The sequence below is a fragment of the Pelophylax lessonae genome, assembly GCF_965119305.1.
Source record: "Pelophylax lessonae genome assembly, chromosome: 1".
Taxonomy (NCBI): Eukaryota; Metazoa; Chordata; class Amphibia; order Anura; family Ranidae; genus Pelophylax; species Pelophylax lessonae.
The window spans coordinates 351181231-351203717 of record NC_138768.1 but is presented as its reverse complement, the minus strand read 5'-3'; the positions used below and the strand labels follow the sequence as shown (position 1 = coordinate 351203717).

At 46.8% G+C, this 22487-nt stretch overlaps 1 protein-coding gene across 2 annotated transcripts in view; it reads right to left on the bottom strand.

Moving 5' to 3' along the window:
- Positions 1 to 22487, bottom strand: part of AGTPBP1 (ATP/GTP binding carboxypeptidase 1) — a 295080-nt gene that overhangs the window by 183396 nt on the left and 89197 nt on the right. The window contains exon 4 of one of the 2 annotated variants that reach the window (XM_082261111.1): positions 6707 to 6774. In XM_082261111.1, coding sequence (XP_082117237.1) covers positions 6707 to 6774 — 68 coding nt within the window. The remainder of the gene's footprint in view (positions 1 to 6706; positions 6775 to 22487) is intronic. The other variant, XM_082261112.1, reaches the window with a different exon arrangement.

Genomic DNA, 22487 nt, shown 5'->3' with positions numbered 1-22487 from the left:
AAAATCGCTGTCATTTTTTTTTCCTTGCCTTCTGTGTCTACTTAGCCACAGCTTAACCGCTTGCCGACCACCGCATGACTATATACTGCGGCGGTCAGCCCCTCACAGGCAGAGTGACGTATCGGTACGTCACTAGCCTGGGAGGGTCTGGGGAGCGAGCGCGCGCCGCCGGCGGCGCGCTCCCGCGCGGTCACGGACCCCCCCGCGCGTGTGACCGGCGGACCCGATGTCCGCCGGCCACTCTGCGATCGGCGGGGGAGAGGGAGAAAGTCAGGCAGCTTGTGTAAACAAGCTGCCTGTCATTCTCCTCCGTGTAAAGACACTGATCTCACGGATCTACTATGTAGATCCGTTGATCAGTGTCCTTACAGCTCAAGCCACAGCCAATCACAGTAGAAAGCACGCCCCTAGGGACACACACAGCCCCTCCCTCCCAAATAAAGTTAACCCCTTCACTACCAGTGTATTTTTACAGTAACAGTGCATATGTATAGCACTGATTACTGTAGAAATGTCACTGGTAACCCCAAAAGTGTCAAAAATGTCAGTCAAGGGTCCGATCTGTCCGCCCCAATGTCGCAGTCCCGCAGATCGCCGCCATTATGCGTTAAAAAAAAAACAACAAAAATGACAAAAATCTTTCCCTTTGTTAGTACACGCGATAACTTTTGCGCAAACCAATCAAAATACGCTTTTTGCGATTTTTTTTACCAAACCTAGGTAGCATAAAACAAATTGGCCTGAAAATGTTAAAAAATTTTGATTTTTACATTTTTTTGGGGGGGAATTTCATATAAAAAAAATGTGAAAAATATTGCTATTTTTGCAAAATTGACGCTCTTTTTTATTATAGCGCGTGATCAAAAAATCGCACAGGTGATCAAATACCACCAAAAGAAAGCTCTGTTTGTGGGAAAAAAAGGACGCCAAATTCGTTTAGGTACAGCGTCGCACGACCGCGCAATTGTCCGTTCAAGTCACGCAGTGCCGAATCGCAAAATACCCCCTGGTCGTTTAGCAGCCAAATCCTCCGGGGCTTAAGTGGTTAACTGACCTCTGAAAAGCGTCCCTACGCAGACAGCTTTTCAGAGACTGCTGCAGTATGAACTTCTCCTTAGACCTTTGCCACGGGAACAAGTGTCACCTTTAGGTCTCTTTCACCCGGGCATTCCGTATGTCCGTTTTTCATCCCATCCGTTTGCGGATGAAAAACGGACACAATGCATGTCTATGTAAATACGGATGTCAGAGGATGACCATCCGCTGACATCCGTTTTGCGTCCGTTCCGTTCAGTTCAGTTTTTTTGAACGGAAGAGAACCCTATTTTTTCTTCCGTTTAAAAAACGGAACAGACGCAAAAACGGATGATAGTGGTGTCATCCGCTGACATCCGTATTTGCATAGACTTACATTATGTCCGTTTATCATCCGCAAACAGATGGGATGATAAACGGACATACGGAACGGACACTCCAATGTGTTATCCGTGTCCGTTAAAAAAAAATAAAAAATGAACTGATCGGAGGAAAAAAACTGATCGCCCGTGTGAAAGGACACTTAGAAGAATTTGCCACTATTCTTGTTCTAGTGGCCAACTCAAAATGTTGCTTTACCCTCACTTTTATTGCTGGTGACTCTTGAATAGGGACACAGACAGCAATAGATATCTGATAATGTATCTAACCCCTCATCACTTCATTCAAAACTAAACAAAGTTTTGCCTTTAGTTATGCTTTAAAGGGGAAAATGTATAAGGCAGGTAATCTCACCCCCAGTGAATGTTTGGTGAAAGTCACCTATACTGCTTTTTTAATTTGCCTCTAAGGCTAACCAAAGACTTATTGAAATTGAGCCAGTTTACCAGGGACCAGACACAGTGGGTGGCCATCCCTGATCGAGAGAAGTAGATCATTAGATCAGGTTGGAATGTTTTTCCTAAATCAGTGGCTGGGATTCCTCCATCCACCTCCATTGTGTGGATGGAGGAATCATTTTGTCTTTTTTTTTTTATTTAGCCTGCTAAAATATTGCAGTACTTTTGTTTTTCCTTAAAGCGGCTGTCAACCGATGGGTGTTTTTTTTTCTTCCAGATCTGCAAGGTAAAGGCATACACTAGCACATTATGTAAAACTTACCTGAAAACGAAGCCCATTACATCTTCCTTCCGTGTCCGCTGTCACCGGCTGTGTGACTGATCGCAGACGCAATGATGTCACTTCTGCGCATGTGCAGGGGAACCGGCACAGGATTCTGAAGGAACAGCATCGGTTGCCATTCCTTCAGAGCACATATGCTGATGATGTCATTGGCTGCATATATAGTAAATAATTCCTAAACCGTGCACGTTTAGGAGATATTTACAGTACCTATAGGTAAGCCTTATGATAGGCTTACCTATAGGTACAAACTATGCATGGAACTTTAATTCCTCTTTACAAGTGTTACTAAAGTCAAATTTTTTAATGAAAATTAAAATAACAAACATGTTATACTCCCCTGCTCTGTGCAGTGGTATTGCACAGAGCTGCCCTGATCCTCCTCTTCTCGGTTCCCCCGGCGGTACTCCTGGCTCCTCCTCTTCTATAGGTGTCCCTGTAGCAAGCCATTTGCTATAGGGGCACACAAAGCGTGCGCACTCCTGAGCTGTGCGTCTATGGTGCCAGCCTGCTGCTGCTTGAGTGCTGTATGAAGAGAAAGGGAGTTGAAAAGAGATGCAGCTGTGCACAACACTGGATCTATTCTCCTCCTCTCTTCCCCTTCACACAGGGAAGGGGGGGGAGGGGGGCAGAGAAGTAGAAAAAGCTTTTTACCCTAATGCAAGGAACTCCAATGATTCACATGTTCGGCAGGTTTTCCAGTTCCTCCAGATTCTGCCAGAATCTAGAGCAGCTGTGCAGGCCAGGAACAAGCTGAAGATATACAGTGGGTACGGAAAGTATTCAGACCCCCTTAAATTTTTCACTCTTTGTTATATTGCAGCCATTTGCTAAAATCATTTAAGTTCATTCTTCTTCCTCATGAATGTACACATAGCACCCGATACTGACAGAAAAACACAGAATTGTTGACATTGTTGCAGATTTATTAAAAAAGAAAAACTGAAATATCACATGGTCCTAAGTATTCAGACCCTTTGCTCAGTATTTACTAGAAGCCCCCTTTTGATCTAATACAGCCAGGAGTCTTTTTGGGAAAGATGCAACAAGTCTTTCACACCTGGATTTGGGGATCCTCTGCCATTCCTCCTTGCAGATCCTCTCCAGTTCTGTCAGGTTGGATGGTAAACGTTGGTGGACAGCCATTTTTAGGTCTCTCCAGAGATGCTTAATTGGGTTTAAGTCAGGGCTCTGGCTGGGCCATTCAAGAACAGTCACGGAGTTGTTGTGAAGCCACTCCTTCGTTATTTTAGCTGTGTGCTTAGGGTCATTGTCTTGTTGGAAGGTAAACCTTCGGCCCAGTCTGAGGTCCAGAGCACTCTGGAGAAGGTTTTTGTCCAGGATATCCCTGTACTTGGCCGCATTCATCTTTCCCTCGATTGCAACCAGTCGTCCTGTCCCTGCAGCTGAAAAACACCCCCACAGCATGATGCTGCCACCACCATGCTTCATTGTTGGGACTGTATTGGACAGGTGATGAGCAGTGCCTGGTTTTCTCCACACATACCGCTTAGAATTAAGGCCAAAAAGTTCTATTTTGGTCTCATCAGACCAGAGAATCTTATTTCTCACCATCTTGGAGTCCTTCAGGTGTTTTTTAGCAAACTCCATGCGGGCTTTCATGTGTCTTACACTGAGGAGAGGCTTCTGTAGAGCCACTCTGCCATAAAGCCCTGACTGGTGGAGGGCTGCAGTGATGGTTGACTTTCTACAACTTTCTCTTATCTCCTGACTGCATCTCTGGAGCTCAGCCACAGTGATCTTTGGGTTCTTCTTTACCTCTCTCACCAAGGCTCTTCTCCCCCGATATCTCAGTTTGACCGGACGGCCAGTTCTAGGAAGGGTTCTGGTCATCCCAAACGTCTTCCATTTGAGGATTATGGAGGCCACTGTGCTCTTAGGAATCTTAAGTGCAGCAGAAATCTTTTTGTAACCTTGGCCAGATCTGTGCCTTGCCACAATTCTGTCTCTGAGCTCTTCAGGCAGTTCCTTTGACCTCATGATTCTCATTTGCTCTGACATGCATTGTGATCTGGAAGGTCTTATATAGACAGGTGTGTGGCTTTCCTAATCAAGTCCAATCAGTATAATCAAACACAGTTGGACTCAAATGAAGGTGTAGGACCATCTCAAGGATGATCAGAAGAAATGGAAAGCACCTGAGTTAAATATATGAGTGTCACAGCAAAGGGTCTGAATACTTAGGACCATGTGATATTTCAGTTTTTCTTTTTTAATAAATCTGCAACAATGTCAACAATTCTGTGTTTTTCTGTCAGTATGGGGTGCTATGTGTACATTCATGAGGAAGAAGAATGAACTTAAATGATTTTAGCAAATGGCTGCAATATAACAAAGAGTGAAAAATTTAAGGGGGTCTGAATACTTTCCGTACCCACTGTAAGCCTATTGGTTGCCATGTTGTGAGTGAATTTCTACTATAAAAAAGGAGGCCACCACTTGTGCACCATCAAAGAAGGGTCCCAACCAAGCTTGCAAAAAAAAAGAAAAGAAAAGAACAATCTCTCTTGTCTTACCTATTAGCACTTGTCTCTCTATTTTCTTAACCACTTGGTGACTGCTCGCCTGCAATGTACTGTGGGCGAGGAACCGCTACAGGAAAAGCGGCATACCCATACATTGCTGCATACTTCCAGCTTTAGGGCAGGCGCATCGCATCCCCCACCCTGTACCCGCTGTGACTGTACACAGCAGGAGCCTGCCAGCAAATCCCGGCCAATGATTCACAGCCAGGACCTGCTAATCAGTTGCGTGCAATCACAGTCCAGAGCTCTGTGCTGGTAAACAACACAGAGCTTTATACAGGGGCATGATGTGCCAGTTTGCTTTGCAGGAATGAGAAACAGAGATCTAGTAGTAAAAGCAGCACACTGTACACACATTACACATAGTTAGGCACACATTTAACCCCTTGATAGCCCTGATCAAATGACACCAACAGAAGGCTTTATTTGTGTGAAAAGAAATTATATAAATTTTGTTTGGGTACATCGTTACATTACCCTGTAATTAGCAGTTAAAGCAGTACAGTGCCAAATGGCAAAAAATGGCCTGTCCATAAAGGGGGTAAAATCTTTCGGAGCTCAAGAGGTTTAAGATAATTATTTTTTTATATACATCAAAGCCCTGCAGGCAACTTTGATTTAACAGGATCATCCCTAATTCTCAGAGGTAGCTTAGCTCCCTGAAGTTTTAACATTCTTGAAGCTACTCTGTTTGGACTCTGGTGGTCCTGTTACAAGTCCAGTGATAAAAGCGGTGGAATCTGGGCCCAGTCAGCCTTGATAAAAAATCTCCACATTTAGGTCTGTTTTATGACTGCATTGCATAGTAGTAAATTATTATAAGGTTGTGATTCTAGTTGTATAACCTTGTCTTTGTTGACTCATTTACCTTCAATATACCCAAGGTCATTTTAAACTGGTGTGGTTTATTTGTGTAAAGGGTGTGTCAGAGTGGTCCTAGTGGTATTACACCACTCAGTTCAGTGTAAGAAGAATTATGCCTGGTACACACGAGTGGGCTGAACGAAAAAAAAAAACGAAAAAACTGTCGGCTCCGGTTAGAGCCGCTGTACTAACTATGTGAAGTTAGTACAGCGATCTTCACCGCTGAGCTGTTGTTATCTGACACAGGGATGGCCCACCCACCAGAACACTCCGATCAGTGCTCTCTGCCAATGCCAGCCATTTTTTTTTTTTAAACTGGCCAATGTCTCCCGTCATTCGTCACGTGTGCATGGGGCTTACCAGGAATTACCAAACTGGCAACTCCTGCTAGTTTGAAAAATGCTGATTTTTTTCATGTATATCAGAAGTGTCAGAATTGGCCCACTAGGGAAGCAGTTAAATAATTTTAAAGACTATAAGCTCACAAAGCTTTAACGCCAGCCTGTGACTAACTGAAACTTTCATTGGACTCAACTAAAAACAACTGTCACTTTTTTTACAACCAGCAAAATAACTATAATAATCCTGGTGTGTTAGCTTTGTGAATGGAGTCAGTTTTTCATGTGGACCCGATCAGACCACCTACTGTTCTCTATGGAGCGGTGGATGTCAGCGGACATGTGTCCGCTGACACCCACCGGCATCTGATCTGATCTGGTCTGCTAAAAACATCCCCATCTGTCCGGGGGATCAGATGACAGTCGGATGGAAATGGGCAGGTGGTGCCTTTTCATCCGATCGCCCCACAGAGGACAGCGGGCTGCGTCTGTGTCTGCATATCAGAGCAGACACAGACCTGTCATTCGCCTGCTCAGCGAGATCAGTGGAGAGATCCCACGCTCAGCAGGCGGATCTGCTTGACAGAGTCCGCCCCGTCTGAAAGGGGCCTTATACAATACTACATCACATTTTAAAGCAGCTTAACCCCAATAAGAAATGTGAAGACAGCCAAGCCAGTAGTGTACATACCGAAGCTTGGAAGCATGCGAACATAAAGGTTTAGTAGTTTAAAAAAAAAACTTAAATGAAATTGACCACACATGTCACAGAACCAGAATTACAAGAAAGTATAGGCTTACCTCCAGTGTAAACAGTATCACTTCTACACCAGTGGAACCTTTGGCTGTCATCTCCTTCCTTGTTTTTTCTGCATGCAGAAAAAAGGATAATAATATATTTTTAACTTTTATACCTGTACCAAACTCAGTACACAATTAAGGAAGTCATCCACCGCATAACAAATCTCATTTTAATGGACCGGAAACTTTAGGGTTTGTTCCCATTACCTGTGCGCAAAAATACTCTGTTTTAATGTGTATGCAGCTGTCCATTGTTCCCTGCAGTGAACTGCAGTGAGGAGGCGGTACGATGCAATTTTTAGCGCATCACATGGTTTCCTTTTTTTTTTTTCAACTTGCTTTGATGTGCCAAAATGATACATAAAGGGCTATTAAACCCAAAAACAAAAATGTAAAATATATCACTGCTTCCCAATCATTAAATGCAGTGGCTGCATTCGTTTTTATTTTCTTTGCCTTTTCTCCTGGTGATCTGGCCAGTAACATACCTGGATTAGCCTGCCTACACTCTGGATGAATGAGCACAGGAGCACCTCTGGACAGCAGCATTGTCAGTCTGGGGGGTAGGGGAGTATTTGATGGACTAGCAGATTTAGAACCACTAACAAACTGAACCTAAACTCCAGCTCACACTTCATAAGCAGTTAGTGCCGGTTTACACATATGCGATGCAGGTTCCCGCATCGCACTCGACTCGCAGGCACACTGCCATATGGGAATCGCTGGGGGTGTCAATACAAAGTTAACGACACCCCCAGATCAGTTCGCATATCGCAGTGCAAACTGTCAGTTCAGACAGGAATCAGCTCGCATAGGTGTGAACACCCATGCGATCCGATTCTGGTGCGGACCAAAAAAAGGGTCCTGTGCGACTTTGGTCTGAATACGATGCAAACTCAGTCATACAATCTGTATGGCCAAATTTGCAACACATAGACATAGGATGTGATTTGCAGAGCAGTGCGCTGTGAATCACATGCAATGTCTGACATCGCATATGTGTGAACCGACACTTACAGCAGTTTTTTTTTTCTTTTGGGATAAAGTTTAACATAAATAAAAGCTGATCACTGCAAGCAGCCCTATCAGTGGTAAATGGTTTGACTCAGCCCCCAAACTGCTACATCTGCAGGACAGCCTGTACTGTTGAAAAACAACAGCCTTGCCCATTTAAAGGAAAAGTAACAGGATTTGTTGACAACCCACTTTTCTCACTCATTTTCCACCCTATCTCACACACACACACAATTTAGTTACATATGGAGGATGTCAAATTTTCGTTTGCTCAGTATACATTTTGAGTAGTTATTCATTTTCCTGCGTGGGAAGACAGAAAAGGCTTTATAAAATCAATGATAGATGAGATGGAAGTTGATGGTGGATGTGTACTGTAGATTAAATCAACATTTTAAATTGGTCCTAGAAATTTCTAAATCCAAAACAAACAGAAGCTTAATTTAAAATATGCTGCCAAACGTAAAAAAAAAAAAAAATCACAAATAAAGTGCTAGCACTTAGTGAATGGACACTACACAGACACAGAACAGTTTTCGCCATTAAACAAAAGCATAAACCATAGTTTAAGACTTGACAAATGTTCCTTTCCACAGAAAGAGTGTGTTAAAGAGACCCTGTCACCGACTCAAACATTGAAGCTAAAAGTGCAGACAAAAGAAAAATGGATTTTTGTAAAATCTTACCGTAAAATCCTTTTCTCTTAGCTCATTGACAGACGTAGTCCTCGGTGATACAGCACCTTCGGGTTATGTTGCCTCCACAGGAGCAGGACTAGACAGGAAATTAAAATGCTCTGGCCACACCCTAGGGGCAGTCCCAGAGGGTATATCCTCTCTCTCTCTGCCTCAGCAAATCAGTTATGTCAAAAAGCAGTCTTTAGAAATTTTAACCCAACCCAAGTCCAAAACAGAGGGGCGGGGACTACGTCTGTCAATGAGCTAAGAGAAAAGGATTTTACGGTAAGATTTTACAAAAATCCATTTTTCTCTATCGCTCATTGACAGACGTAGTCCTCGGTGATACAGCACCTTCGGGACGTCCCAGAGCAGTATCACAAATGAGGGGTGGGAAAATGGAAATCAAATCCCAATCTAGAAGGCCCAGCCGGTGCCAACTAGAAGTTTACAATGCTCATCCTTAATGATGAGACTCAACAAAAAAGAAATTTTTCAAACAGAAAAAAAAAAAACTCTCGAGGTAGACCACCGGTCTCCTCAAATTGCGGCCTGCAAAACCTTGCGGCCAAATGAGGCATCCGCCGATGCCGTCACATCAATTTTATAGAATTTTGTAAAGGTATGTACCGACGACCAGGTGGCCGCCTTACATACCTGGACCACTGACGCCTGATGGCGAAAGGCCCAGGAAGTACTGAGCGCTCGAGTGGAGTGCGCCCTAACAGGGAACGGAGGACTCTGACCCTTAATAGAATAAGCCTGTACCACCGTCTGTCTAATCCATTTGGCAATGGTCGCGGCAGATGCAGGCAAACCCTTTCTGGGGCCATCCGTGATCACAAAAAGTGAATCCGTCTTACGGAATGATTCCGTAGCTTTCAGGTATACCCTGATTGCCCGAACCACATCCAAGGAATGCAACGCATGTTCCCGATGATGCTTGGGCTGAGGACACAAGGAAGGTAGTACAATATCTTCATCCAGATGAAAATCTGAAACCACCTTAGGAAGAAAGGATGGCTTAGGATCAGAGATGTATAGTAACAAAGTAGAACTACTTAAGTACTGTACTTAAGTACCGAAATGCGGTATCTGTACTTTCCTAGAGTAGAATTTTTTTCTCCTACTTCTACTTTTACTTCACTACATTTTTTCGATGATTTCGATACTTCTACTCAAGTATTTTTTTTTGTGCTGCATAGTTACTCGTTACTTTTAAAAAAATTACCACTGCCAAAACAGTAGATGGCAGGTTGCATAAAGCTCAAAAAAATGTGTATAATGTCATTTGTAAATCAGCGCATACGAAAATAAAGGCTGTGTATAATAAAAGCTGCTATACCAAATCTTTCCAATAAAAAGAAAATATGAAACAAACAAATAAATGGTGCTACAGCGCTTAAAGTGCATCAAGAAACTACTAACAAACACAGGTTAATCATTTGAATAAATCATTTGAAATAATAAAAAACAATATGATGTTCAAACGTTTGACTTCTTTCTTTAATAACTACATAACACAGTACTTCTACTTCTACTTTCAGTACTTGAGTAGAATTTTTTTTTCAAAACTACTGGTACTTTTTACTTTTAGTACTTAAGTAGCAAATTTTTTGAAAAAACTACTTACAATACTTAAGTAAAAAAAATGTTGAATACTTTAGTACTTCTACTTCAGTAACTTTTTCTGTGAGAACTTCCACTTCTACTCAAGTCACTTTTTGATCGAGCACTTGTACTTTTACTCAAGTAGAAATTTCGAGTACTTTATACAAGTCTGCTTAGGATGAAGTACTACCTTATCCCTATGAATCACTAGGTATGGGGACTGGCATGATAATGCAGCCAGTTCTGACACCCTGCGAGCAGAAGTGATAGCCACCAAGAAGGCCACCTTCTGGGATAAAGTAAACAAGGGAATCTCCCTGATGTTTTCAAAGGGAGGTTTCTGTAGAACCGACAAAACTAAATTAAGATCCCAGGGCGGTAAGGGCGCGCGGACTGGTGGAGCCAGGTGCCGCACCCCCTGGATGAAATTCCGCACCAAGGACTTGGTAGCTAAAGGTTTCTGAAAGAAGATTGCTAATGCTGAAACTTGACCCTTGATGGTGCTCAAGGCTAGCTTCTGCTCAACCCCTTGTTGCAAAAAAGCCAATATTCGAGTCACCGAATAGGTACGTGGAGGAAATCCTAAAGATTCGCACCACGCAATATAAGTCTTCCATGTGTGATAATAGACCTTGCTGGAAGTCGCTTTCCTTGCTTTAATAAGGGTAGGAATGACTGAAGCTGACAAACCTCTATCCTTCAGTACTTGGGTCTCAATGGCCAGGCCATTAAAACCAGCGACTGTAAAGCACGATGGTAAATTGGTCCTTGAGACCACAGACACTCCCTGAGACGAAGTTCCCACGGAACGTCTGCGACTAGCCTGTCCAAGTCGGCCAGGCCGGCTTGACGAGGCCAGCCTAGAATTTCTAGGACCACTGGTGCTGACTGGTTCTGAACCAGGCGTCCCTAGAGCTATCTGGCCCCGACCATCCGAGAAAGTCTGGTCGTTTTCTGTTCCCACACATTTATCAGATACCTGATTGCTATCAGGAAGGGTGATCTTTTCTGGTTGAACCTCAGGGACCGAAGTCACCCGGCTAGAGGCTTCTTGGCCTGTCTGGTCAACCAGATCCAATTCCTGTGGGGAATTGAGACTAATCTTAGGAAAAGGTAAAGGAAAAGATCTATTCAGGGAACGGTGACTACTGCTCCCTGTAGTACTTAAATGTTGGAAGGGAAGAATCGCACCGGTAGTAGTAGTTGATGCTCGATCTAATGTCCTGAATACCGGTGAAAACGTACCCCCACCCTCAAACCGGGTGGGGGCGCACCTTCAGGCTGTGTACTCCTTTGCTTCAGGTTTGGCTGAGTTGGTCCTCTGTTTGTCCGACCAGCCTTTCTTGAACCCTCCTGGAGGAGTCTTGCCTTTCCCGCTTGTTCCAGCCGGGCGTGCGAACCCTTTATGGGCGGTAAAGAAAGGTCCTCGCTTGTTGCGAGGTCCCTTAGCTTTAGCAGCCTGTGGCAAAAAAGTGCTATTGCCCCCAGTGGCATCCTTAATGATTTCATCTAGGGTGGCCCCAAATAGACGATTCCCCTGAAAGGGGAGATTCGTCAAGGTCTTTTTGGAACCTAGGTCAGCTGACCAGCATTTTAACCACAGCACACGTCTGAGGATTACCACTGACATAGATGCATGCCCTAATAGGGGAGTAGTGTCCAAGGCTGCGTCACAGATAAACTGTAGCCCTTGTATAATCTGTTCCATCAAATCAGATGTTTCCTGGGGAATATCTTTTCCCCTAAGGTCTTGGCGTACCAATCTCGCCCATTCCGTAAGTGTCTGGGAAACTAGACCAATAACAATTACTGGTCTAAATGCTGACCCTATCAGAGAGAAGATGGTGCGGGACTCTGCTTCCATCTTTCGATCCACCGGATCCTTAAAGGACGAAGTGTCCTCCACTGGGATAACCGTGGCTTTATTCAGCCTGGAAATAGGTGGATCCACCACTGGTGGTACCGTCCATTTCTTAATGATGGATTCCTCAAACGGATAGCGTCTAGCAATACGCTTAGAAATAGTAAAGGTACGTTTAGAATGCTCCCATTCTCCTTTAATCTTATTACCAAAACACTTGGGTACAGGAAAAACCTTCACCGTTTTGATGGGCTTGTTAGTACCAAAAGGAATCTCTGTATCAGTTGCTTCTGCCGGTAAAACCTCAAGTTTTAAGGTTTCCTGCACTGCCACAACTAGTGCGTCCACCAATGCTTCTTCCTGAATTATAGCGGGAGAAGAAACGTCCTCCTCACTGTCTGAGGGAGCTTTACCTGAGGTAACAGCCCTTGCAGAGGGACCTGCAACTGCAGTGACCATCTCTGAATCTGAGTCAGAGGTGTCAGATAATATAGGGGTAGGCGGGGGGTCGCTTCCTTGACCCTCGTCCCTGACAGGCCGCCTCCACCCGAGCCACCATAGACTCCAAAATTGCTGTAAATGCCTCTACACTCTGTGCACCGGCGGGTCCCGTGGCCCCCTCGAGGGAAACAGGTGGGGGAATTTGTGTGGCAGGGTCCATGATTATTCCAGTAACTTCCCGGATAATATAATTCAAAAATAAAAAACTTTTTTTTTTTTTTTTTTTTCACAGACCCCCAGCGCCACAAAAGCCCCTTAGTGTTACCTGCTAGGGATCCCTATCGATCGAGAGAGAGAGAGAGAGAGAGAGAGAGAGAGAGAGAGAGATAGACCCCCAGGCTCACCACTTGATGCTCAGAGTTTAACTGCAACAGGTTACAGCGCTGTCTTGACAAACAGGAAGTCTTTTGGCTGGCTGCCCAGGAAGAAAGGAGGCGGCTCCGCCCCTCTGCACGCCTTCCGGCGCCTCCCCTAGCTCCACGAGGTGTTTGGATCACCTCAAACATGGCCGCCCCCATGCTGGAAACACGAGGCTACGCCAAAATGGCGGCTCGTGCAATCCAGCAAAAAAAATGGCGGCGGCCTGTACCGAATAGCGGTGTGCTGCAGGGCACACAACACTATCTCTGCATGGGGATTTTTGGCGTGGTTGGCGGTACCGGCTCTGGCGGACCTCATGGCCGTTTGGAAGGCCTGCTATAGCTGGAGATTTGACTAGGAAGGCAGTCTACATGTCCGTGGCTTCTGACTGGTAGGTACCTTATTCTTATCACAGTAAGATCCCCAGACTGCCACTGATTACAATCTTTAAAACATGTATACAATTAGATTGTTAGCTCCCAAACCAAGCCTCCTGGCTTTTTGCACATAAAATCACACTCAAAGTAGGGGGATCTGTGCCATATTATAGGATAGAGGGGGACTCTATCTTACCATACAGAGAGGGGCCCGTGTTCACCCCAAGACCCGTCAGGGGGAAAAGGGGGAACATACTACTCACCATACCGGAACCAGGCGGGCACCAACTCCTGACAGTACCCCTCTCCACCGGGGCGGGAGGGCTGTCGACCAATACGGACGCCGTGACTCATGGTCTTTGGCGTTTCAGCGAGACGTTTAACTCGCGGGGTCAGTCCCTTAATGGGACTTTGTCGCGGCCGACCCAGCGCGGAGCTATGGCCTGCACGCGCTCGTAGGCTGAACTGGGGTGACCACCGGATCTCAACATCCAGCCCGTCGCCCAGTTCAGCTTTCTTGCTTGAAGATCTCACAGGAACACTGGAGAAAAAAGCGGTCTAAAAAATCTTTTTAAGAAAAAAATCTTGCCAGGACCGAAGATCCCAGCAAGGTATCTAGGTCCTTACTCCTAACTAGACAGAAAATAACTGATTTGCTGAGGCAGAGAGAGAGAGGATATACCCTCTGGGACTGCCCCTAGGGTGTGGCCAGAGCATTTTAATTTCCTGTCTAGTCCTGCTCCTGTGGAGGCAACATAACCCGAAGGTGCTGTATCACCGAGGACTACGTCTGTCAATGAGTGATAGAGAAAATGCTTTTAAACACTTTACTTCCAATATTTTTCTTTTCATAAATAATTTATTTACTTCCAATGTGCCTAAATTTTGCTAGAGAATACTACTTACTGTCTGTGCTGGCCAAGCATATCTGCCCTCCCCTTTACCTTCCTACATAATCCTTTTAGAGTGTTGTAGATAGTTGGCGGGATACAATAGAGCAGTTTCATGTGCGCATTCACCAAACCCTTCTTAATTGAAAAAATAAAATATGTTTTTTTCAAATTCAAAAACAAAAACAAAAAAAAACAAAAAAAAAAACAAAAAAAAAAAAAGGCTTCATAGCTCAGGGGTTAAAGCACTGGTCTTGTAAACCAGGGGTCGCGAGTTCAAATCTCGCTGGGGCCTCCCTGCAAGTGTTGGCGACTGTATCTCAAAAAACAAAACCATTAAGAAAAAAATCATTAAAACATGGGGTGTCAGGAGGGCACACACTGGGGTGAGGGGGTTGGGAGGGCATACCATGGGGTGTCAGGAGAGAACACACTGAGGGGGGAGGTGTTGGGAGGGCATACTATGGGGTATCAGGAGGGCACACACTGGGGGGGCTGGGAGGACATACCATGGGGTGTCAGGAGGGAACACACTGGGGGGAGGTGTTGGGAGGGCATTCCATGGGGTATCAGGAGGACATACACTGGGGGGGGTGGGGTTTTGGGAGGGCATTCCATGGGGTATCAGGAGGACATACACTGGGGGGGGGGGGTTTTGGAGGGCATACCATGGGGTGTTAGGAGGGCACACATTGGGGGGAGGTGTTGGGAGAGAATTCCATGGGGTATCAGGAGGGCACACACCAGGGGGTATTCACAATGCTTTATTGAGCTAAATGAAAAGGACATGCATTTCCATCTGTCAGCTAACAGCACCTCTATGCTAAGCTGCAGTAACTCAGCAGACGTAGCATAGAGGTGCTTGTCAACTAATCCACGATGTACAGCTAGCTGAGCCTACCTCCAGGAACATTCACTCTGCTCAGCTGCTCACATTTCCCTCTTCCAGGCGGGCGCGATCTCCGTGGTCAGGTACATCCCCATCCCGCCCACTCACGCAGCAAGCAGCCTGCAGGAGATAGGCTGGAAACCTGCTGGGGGAGGTACAGGGGGCGGAGTGTCAAGTGTCTATGTGTAATGGCTGTGAGTTGTCCCGACCGCAGCTCTGATTTCCCGGGGTGCGCTCGGCCTCACAATCAGTAATATTTTCTCGGGGGGGAGCAATTGCCCCTTTGTCCCCCCCCCCGCCGAACCCCAGAGACTGACTCACCGAACCCCTGGGGTTCGATTGAAAAAGGTGTCCTCCTTAAAATGATGAGGTCATGTGTGCTTGTCATCTGCTGGATATTTGCAGCCACTTCACTCAGAAAAGTGACAATGCAGGTGTAGCACCCTACAGGTAGGTGCTAGGTAAATGTATAGTGGGCTTTGTCTGCCTAACAGCACGGCCATGATTCCTTTTAGTAGGGTGTCATGGTTTCCAGGTGTGTCTGCTCTGCTGAAGGGGGAGTCTCCCCACTGGCTTTGTGAGAGGCTTCTCATAGGGCAGTGGAGGAAACCCAATCAGGGATACATTCAGGCTTGTAACTACCCCAGAAGGCAGTTTATGCCGCAAGGGATTCTGGGAGTGGGTATTGTCTTTGGTGGGAAGCAGAGTCCCAGGAGGGAGAGGACGGCTGTCTCTCCTCCTGTTTGAGGAAGAGGATGTCTCGGGTGAGGCCGGAGAATCCAGAGAGTGCTGAGTTGAGCTGAGGGGATCCGGTGTGCTGAGAACCAGGGGAGAGCGAGAGGGGTCCAGTCCCAGGAAAGCCTACACAGGTTGTGAGTACTGAGGATTGCCCCTGGGGGTCTGCCTAGAGTCAGTGGGGAGCACTCCGGAGAAGGTTCTAGGATCAAAGTGTCAGCTAGCGGTAAAGGGGGTGCCTGGTCAGAGGACCCTGAAGAGTTAAAGGGGGCGCCTGCAGTTTGGGCCCTGAAGAGACAGTGTACAGTGTCTTATTTGAGAGTTGCAGCCATACAGGATTTCACAACAGTCTACATCAAGCCAGTGCAAGGCTGGAGGAAGAAGTCAGTGACTTTGTGGTACAGCAGTGTCTGTAGCTCTTTGCTCTACAGGCCTGGATCTTCTAGACTCAAGGTCGAGGATCTAGCACTTCATTCAAGTTACAGTGTGTTCTGAGCGTCAGTGAGCGTTGGCTGGCGTTGAGACAGCGTTAACCACTTGCCGACCAGTCACTGGGACTGTACTGCGGCAAAGTGGCTCGATTCCGTCCATCGACGTAGACCTACGTCGCTGGACTCCTCCCCTTCTGGGCGGCGCTCACGCGCCACCGGAGTCTCGCTCCCTCTGTGTTCAGTCACAGCGGTAGTCGGGCCAGGGGAGGAGCAGCGGCGATCGCCGCTGCTCTTCCCCGATCGTCGGGGAATTGAGTCTGGAGATCGAGTCTGGCGGATCTCCTATGTGACAGACAGGGTCAGATTGCAGGGTTCAGCATAGCTGAACATGCGATCTGTCCCTGTGTCACTCAGTCACCTCCCCCCACACACGTTAGTAAGCACCAGGCATACATTAACCCCTCCCTCTCCAATAAAGTTAACCCCTTCCCTGCCAGTGTAATTTTACAGTAACGGTGCATATATATAGCACTGATTACTGCAGTAATGTCACTGGTACCCCCAAAAGTGTCAAAAATGTCAGTCAAGGGTCCGATCTGTCCGCCGCAATGTCGCAGTCCCGCAAAAAAAAAAAAAAAATTGCAGATTGCCGGTATTACGCGTTAAAAAAAAAAACACCAAAAATGACAAAAATCTTTCCCTTAGTTAGTAAACGCAATAACTTTTGCGCAAAACAATCAAAATACACTTATTGTGATTTTTTTGACCAAACATAAGTAGCAGAAAACAAAATTGGCCAAAAATTTAAAAAAGTTTTGATTTTTACATTTTTTTGGGGGTGAATTTCATATAAAAAAAAATGTGAAAAATATTTTTATTTTTTCAAAATTTACGCTATTTTTTTGTTTATAGCGCAAAAAGTAAAAATCGCACAGGTGATCAAATACCACCAAAAGAAAGCTCTGTTTGTGGGAAAAAAAGGACGTAAAAATGGATTTTTGTAAAATCTTACCGTAAAATCCTTTTCTCTTAGCTCATTGACAGATGTAGTCCTCGGTGATTCAACACCCTCGGTTATGCTGCCCTCTACAGGAGTAGGACAAGACAGGAAAGAAAACGTTCTGGCCACACCCTAGGGGCAGTCCCAGAGGGTATATCCTCTCACTTCCTGCTACAGCAAATCAGTTATGTCACAAAGCAGTGTTTAGAGAATTTAACCCAACCCAACTCAAAAACAGAGGGGCGGGTACTACGCCTGTCAATGAGCTAAGAGAAAAGGATTTTACGGTAAGATTTTACAAAAATCCATTTTTCTCTATCGCTCATTGACAGACGTAGTCCTCTGTGATTCAACACCCTCGGGACGTCCCAAAGCAGTGCCACAAATGAGGGGTGGGAAAATGGAAATCAAATCCAATCTAGAAGGCCCAACCGGTGCCAACTAGAAGTTTACAATGCTCATCCTCAATGATGAGACTCAACAAAAGTTTTTCAACAGAAAAAAACCCTCGAGGTAGACCACCGGTCTCCTCAAATTGCGGCCTGCAAAACCTTGCGGCCAAATGAGGCATCCGCCGATGCCATCACATCAATCTTATAAAATTTTGTAAAGGTATGTACCGACGACCAGGTGGCCGCCTTACATACCTGGACCACTGACGCCTGATGGCGATAGGCCCAGGAAGTACTGAGCGCTCAAGTGAAGTGCGCCCTAACAGGGAACGGAGGATTCCGACCCTTAATAGAATAAGCCTGTACCACCGTCTGACTGATCCATGTAGATATGGTCGCGGCAGACACAGGCAACCCCCTTCAAGGGCTATCCGTGATCACAAAAAGTGAGTCCGTCTTACGAAAACCACTTTAGGAAGGAAGGATGGATTCGGAAGAAGAACCACCTTATCCCTATGAACCACCAGATCTGGGGAACGACAGGATAATGCGGCCAGTTCTGACACCCTGCGTAGAGAAGTAATGGCCACCAAGAAGGCCACCTTCTGGGATAATGTAAGCAAAGGAATCTCCCTAATATCTTCAAAAAGAAGTTTCTGAAGAACCGACCACACTAAATTAAGATCCCAGGCGGTAAGGGTGCGCGCACTGGCGGAGCCAGATGTAGCACCCCCTGGATGAAATTCCGCACCAAGGAATGATTAGCCAAAGGTTTCTTGAAAGAAGATTGCTAACGCCGAAAACCTGACCCTTGATCGTGCTCAAGGATAGTTTCTGCTCAACCCCTTGTTGCAGACAGACCAAAATTCGGGTCACCGAATAGGTATGTGGGGGAAATCCAATAGATTCACACCATGCAATATAAGACTTCAATGTGCTGGAAGTCGCTTTCCTTGCTTTAACTGGAGGTAGGAATAACTGAAGCTGACACTCCCTTGTCCTTCAGTACCTGGGTCTCAATGGCCAGGCCATTAAGCCAGCGACTGTAAAGCAAGATGTAAGATCGGTCCCTGAGACCGCAAATCCTCCCTGAGAGGAAGTCTCCAAGGAGCATCCGCGACTAGCCTCACCAAGTCGGCGTACCAGGCTCGACGAGGTCAGTCCGGAATTTCCAGAATAACTGGAATTCCCTCCACCTCTATCCTGTGAAGAAGTTCCCGCAGCAACTTGAGAGGATGGAAGGCATGCCGTAGCTGATACTGCCCCCACGGGGCGATCAGCGTTTCTGCTGCGTCCGCTAGAGGATTGCGGCGCGAGCTACAAACCTCCGCACCTTCCTTTTAAGCCAAGGTGCCAACAGATCCACATCCGGGATGTCCCAATGAAGGGACAGCTAGTGAAAAACCTCTGGATGAAGAGGCCATATGCGATTGGATCCGAATCGGGCTGCTCTAGAGCTGCTCGATCCAGTAAATCAGACAAAATCTGATCGCTCTCAGTTCCGATACCCTTATTGGTAATCTGGATACTATTGGAAGAAATGACTTCCCCTGGTTGAGCATCGGAGACTTCCTGGTCCGCTCGCTCAACCGGATCCGATTGTCCAGGGAATCGGAATTCTGATTCCATTAAAAAAAGAATCTCCTTCAGGAGAATTCGGGTATGAGACTGGGTATACGGTACTGCCTCTAAGAAGGCCACCATCAGTCCCAGCCAATTGATGGACAGCAACATCCGAATCGTTGACTGAACCTTCTGGAGTTTCTCCGCAAGGAGAAACTCTCTTGCCCAGGATGTATCCAACCTTAGGCCCAGATAGTTCAGTCTCCTGGTGGGAACCAGGGATGATCTTTGGGAAAGCGAAAAAACGCTGATGTCCTGCCATGATGGGAATATAAAGATAGGCCTCCTAAATGTCTATGGACGCCAGGAACTCCCCCTGATGCAGGGAGGCCACCACTGTACGGATGGACTCTATTTCTTCCCAAGTCCAGATTTGGACGCACCTTGCCCTCTTTCCTGGGCATTGTGAATAGGTTCGAATAGAACCCCTGAAACCGTTCAATGTTTTAAGGGAAGAATCACACCGGTGGAAGTGATCGAAACTCGATCCTGTGTCCTCCAGAAGCCGGTGAAGACACCCCCCCCCCACCCCAGAGATGGGTAGGGGCGCATCAGGCTGTATCTTCAGGCTTGGCTGAGCCGGACTTTTTGTTTAGCCGACCAGCGCCCTTTGAAACCCCTCTAAAGGGGCTTTGGAGGGTTTCGCCTTATCGCCCGCCCTCGCGGAACGAACAACTCTTTATGAGCAGAAAAGGAAGGTCCTCGTTAGTTACGAGGTCCTTTTATCCTAACAGTCTATGGCAAGACAGCAGGTGGTACCGTCTATCCTATAAAGAGGAATTCCTCAAACGGATAGCACCTAGCCATGCGTTTGGAAATAACAGGGGTTCGTTTCAAAACGACCCCATTTGGGTAAAGGAAAATCCTTCGCCCTTTTGGTAGGCTAACAAGTACCAAAAAGGAATCTCAGTCTCAGCTACCTCTGCCGGTGTAACCTCAAGACTAAAGGTTTCCCGGACGGACACAACTAGTGCATCCACCACTCTTGTGCTATGGCGGAGGCAGAAACGTGCTCCTCACTGCTGAGGAGATATTACCTGAGACAACAGCCCCCTAAGAGGGACCTGCAACTGCATTGACCAGCTCCGAATCCGTATCTGAAGTATCTGATAAACAATAGTGGTAGGCGGGGGTCGCTTCTTGACCCCCGTCCCTGACAGGCCACCTCCACCCGGGATATCAAAGACTCCAAAACTGCGGATAATGCATTAAAAATAAGTGGGGTACTGGAGGGTCCTGCGGCCACCTTGAGGGGATCAGGTGGGGATACCTATGCGGCAGGGTCAATGATTATACAAGACACTTGCCAGCGACAAAAAATGACAAAGTAAAAAACTTTTTTTTTTTTTTTTTGTGTCCCCCAGTCGCAACAGCGCCCCTCAGTGTTACCTGCCTTTTTGGACCCCACAGAGAGAGAGAGAGAGAGACCCCAAGGCTCATCCCTGATGCACAGAAGTTTTCATCAGCTTGCTCAGTGCTTGTCTTGTTACAGACAGGAAGTCTTTGGCCCTATTTCCTGGGTAAAGGAGGCGGCTCTGCCCCTTAACACGCCTGCCGGTGCCTCCCCCTGGCTCCATGAGGTGTTTGAGTCACCTCAAACATGGCCGCCCCCATGCTGAAGACACGAGGCTACACCAAAATGGCGGCCTCGTGCGATCTACCAGACAATGGCGGCGGCCTGCACAGAATAGCGGCATGTCTGCAGAAGGATCTCGGCCTCACAACCCTTCACCCTCATGGTGGTCAGCGTGGTCGGCGGTACCAGACCCTGGCGGGCCGTATGCGGTCCGTGGCCGTCGGGAGGCATCTGCTTAGCTGGAGGAATGATCTGGAATGCAGTATACATGTATAGACATCGCCCTGTGGCTACTGACAGGTAGGATACCTTATACTATCACAGTAAAGTTCTAGTACTGCCACTGACTACAATCATTTTCACATTTTTACAATTAGATTGTCCGCTCCCAAACCAAGCCTCCTGGCTTCTTGTACACAAAAATCACACTCAATTAGGGGGATCTGTGACATGTTATAGGATAGAGGGGAACCCATCCTTACCATTACAGAGAGGGGCCCGCGTTCACCACAAGACCCGTCAGGGGGAAAGGGGGAACATACTACTCACCATACCGGAACCAGGCGGGTGCCAACTCCTGACAGTACCCCTCTCCACCGAGGTAGGAGGGCTGTCGACCAATACGGACGCCGTGACTCATGGTCTTTGGCGTTTCAGCGAGACGTTTAACTCGCAGGGTCAGTCCCCGTCCAGTGGGACTATGTCGCGGCCGACCCAGCGCGGAGCTATGGCCTGCACGCGCTCGTAGGCTGAACTGGGGTGACCACTGGATCTCAACATCCAGCCCGTCGCCCAGTTCAGCTTTCTTGCTTGAAGATCTCACAGGAACACTGGAGAAAAAAAGCTGTCTAAAAAATCTTTTCTAAGAAAAAAATCCTGCCAGGACCGAAGATCCCAGCAAGGTATCTAGGTCCTTACTCCTAACTAGACAGAAAAAAACTGATTTGCTGTAGCAGGAAGTGAGAGGATATACCCTCTGGGACTGCCCCTAGGGTGTGGCCAGAACGTTTTCTTTCCTGTCTAGTCCTACTCCTGTAGAGGGCAGCATAACCCGAGGGTGTTGAATCACCGAGGACTACGTCTGTCAATGAGCGATAGAGAAATTTTGTTTGGTTATGGCGTCGCACGACCACGAAATTGTCAGATAAAGTCGCACAGTGCCGAATCGCAAAAAGTGGCCCAGACGTAAGACAGCAAAATGCTCCGGTGGTAAAGTGGTTAACAGACATTTTCCTGAGAAAGTCCTAGGTTGTATTTAGTCGAGCCTAAAGGAGTATCCCAGTCATTCCCTTCTCCCATCCCCTGAAACTACAATAAAACCACAAAACAAAGATGGCGGAGTTGTCAATGTGTCAGTTCTCACACCCAGGGCCTCAGCTCACATGGGGTGGAGAGGAAACCGGTATCAATGGCAGACCCACAGCAGGCCACAGGCCTGGAAACCTTGCTACACAGGTAGAATAGCTTTTTCCCGAAATCGGTCTTTCCACACTCCATCCAGTCCAGTACCAACCACAGGAAACTCCGTATATGCAAAAAATAAATCACGATATAGTGCATTACCAAGCCAACTAAACAATTTGTCTCTTTAGCCTAGTAAAGTTTGCTGTTAGTACAGTACTTTAACCACTTGCCGACTGCTCACAGTATATTTACTGCGGCAGTCAGCCCCTCACAGGCAGAGCGACGTAGTACTACGTCGCTAGCCTGTGAGGGCTCTGGGGAGCGAGCGCGCGCCACCGGAGGGACGCTCCCGCGTGGTCACGGACCCCCCCCGCGCGCGTGTGACCCGATGTCCGCCGGTCACTCGGCGATCATCGGTGGAGAGGGAGAAAGGCAGGCGG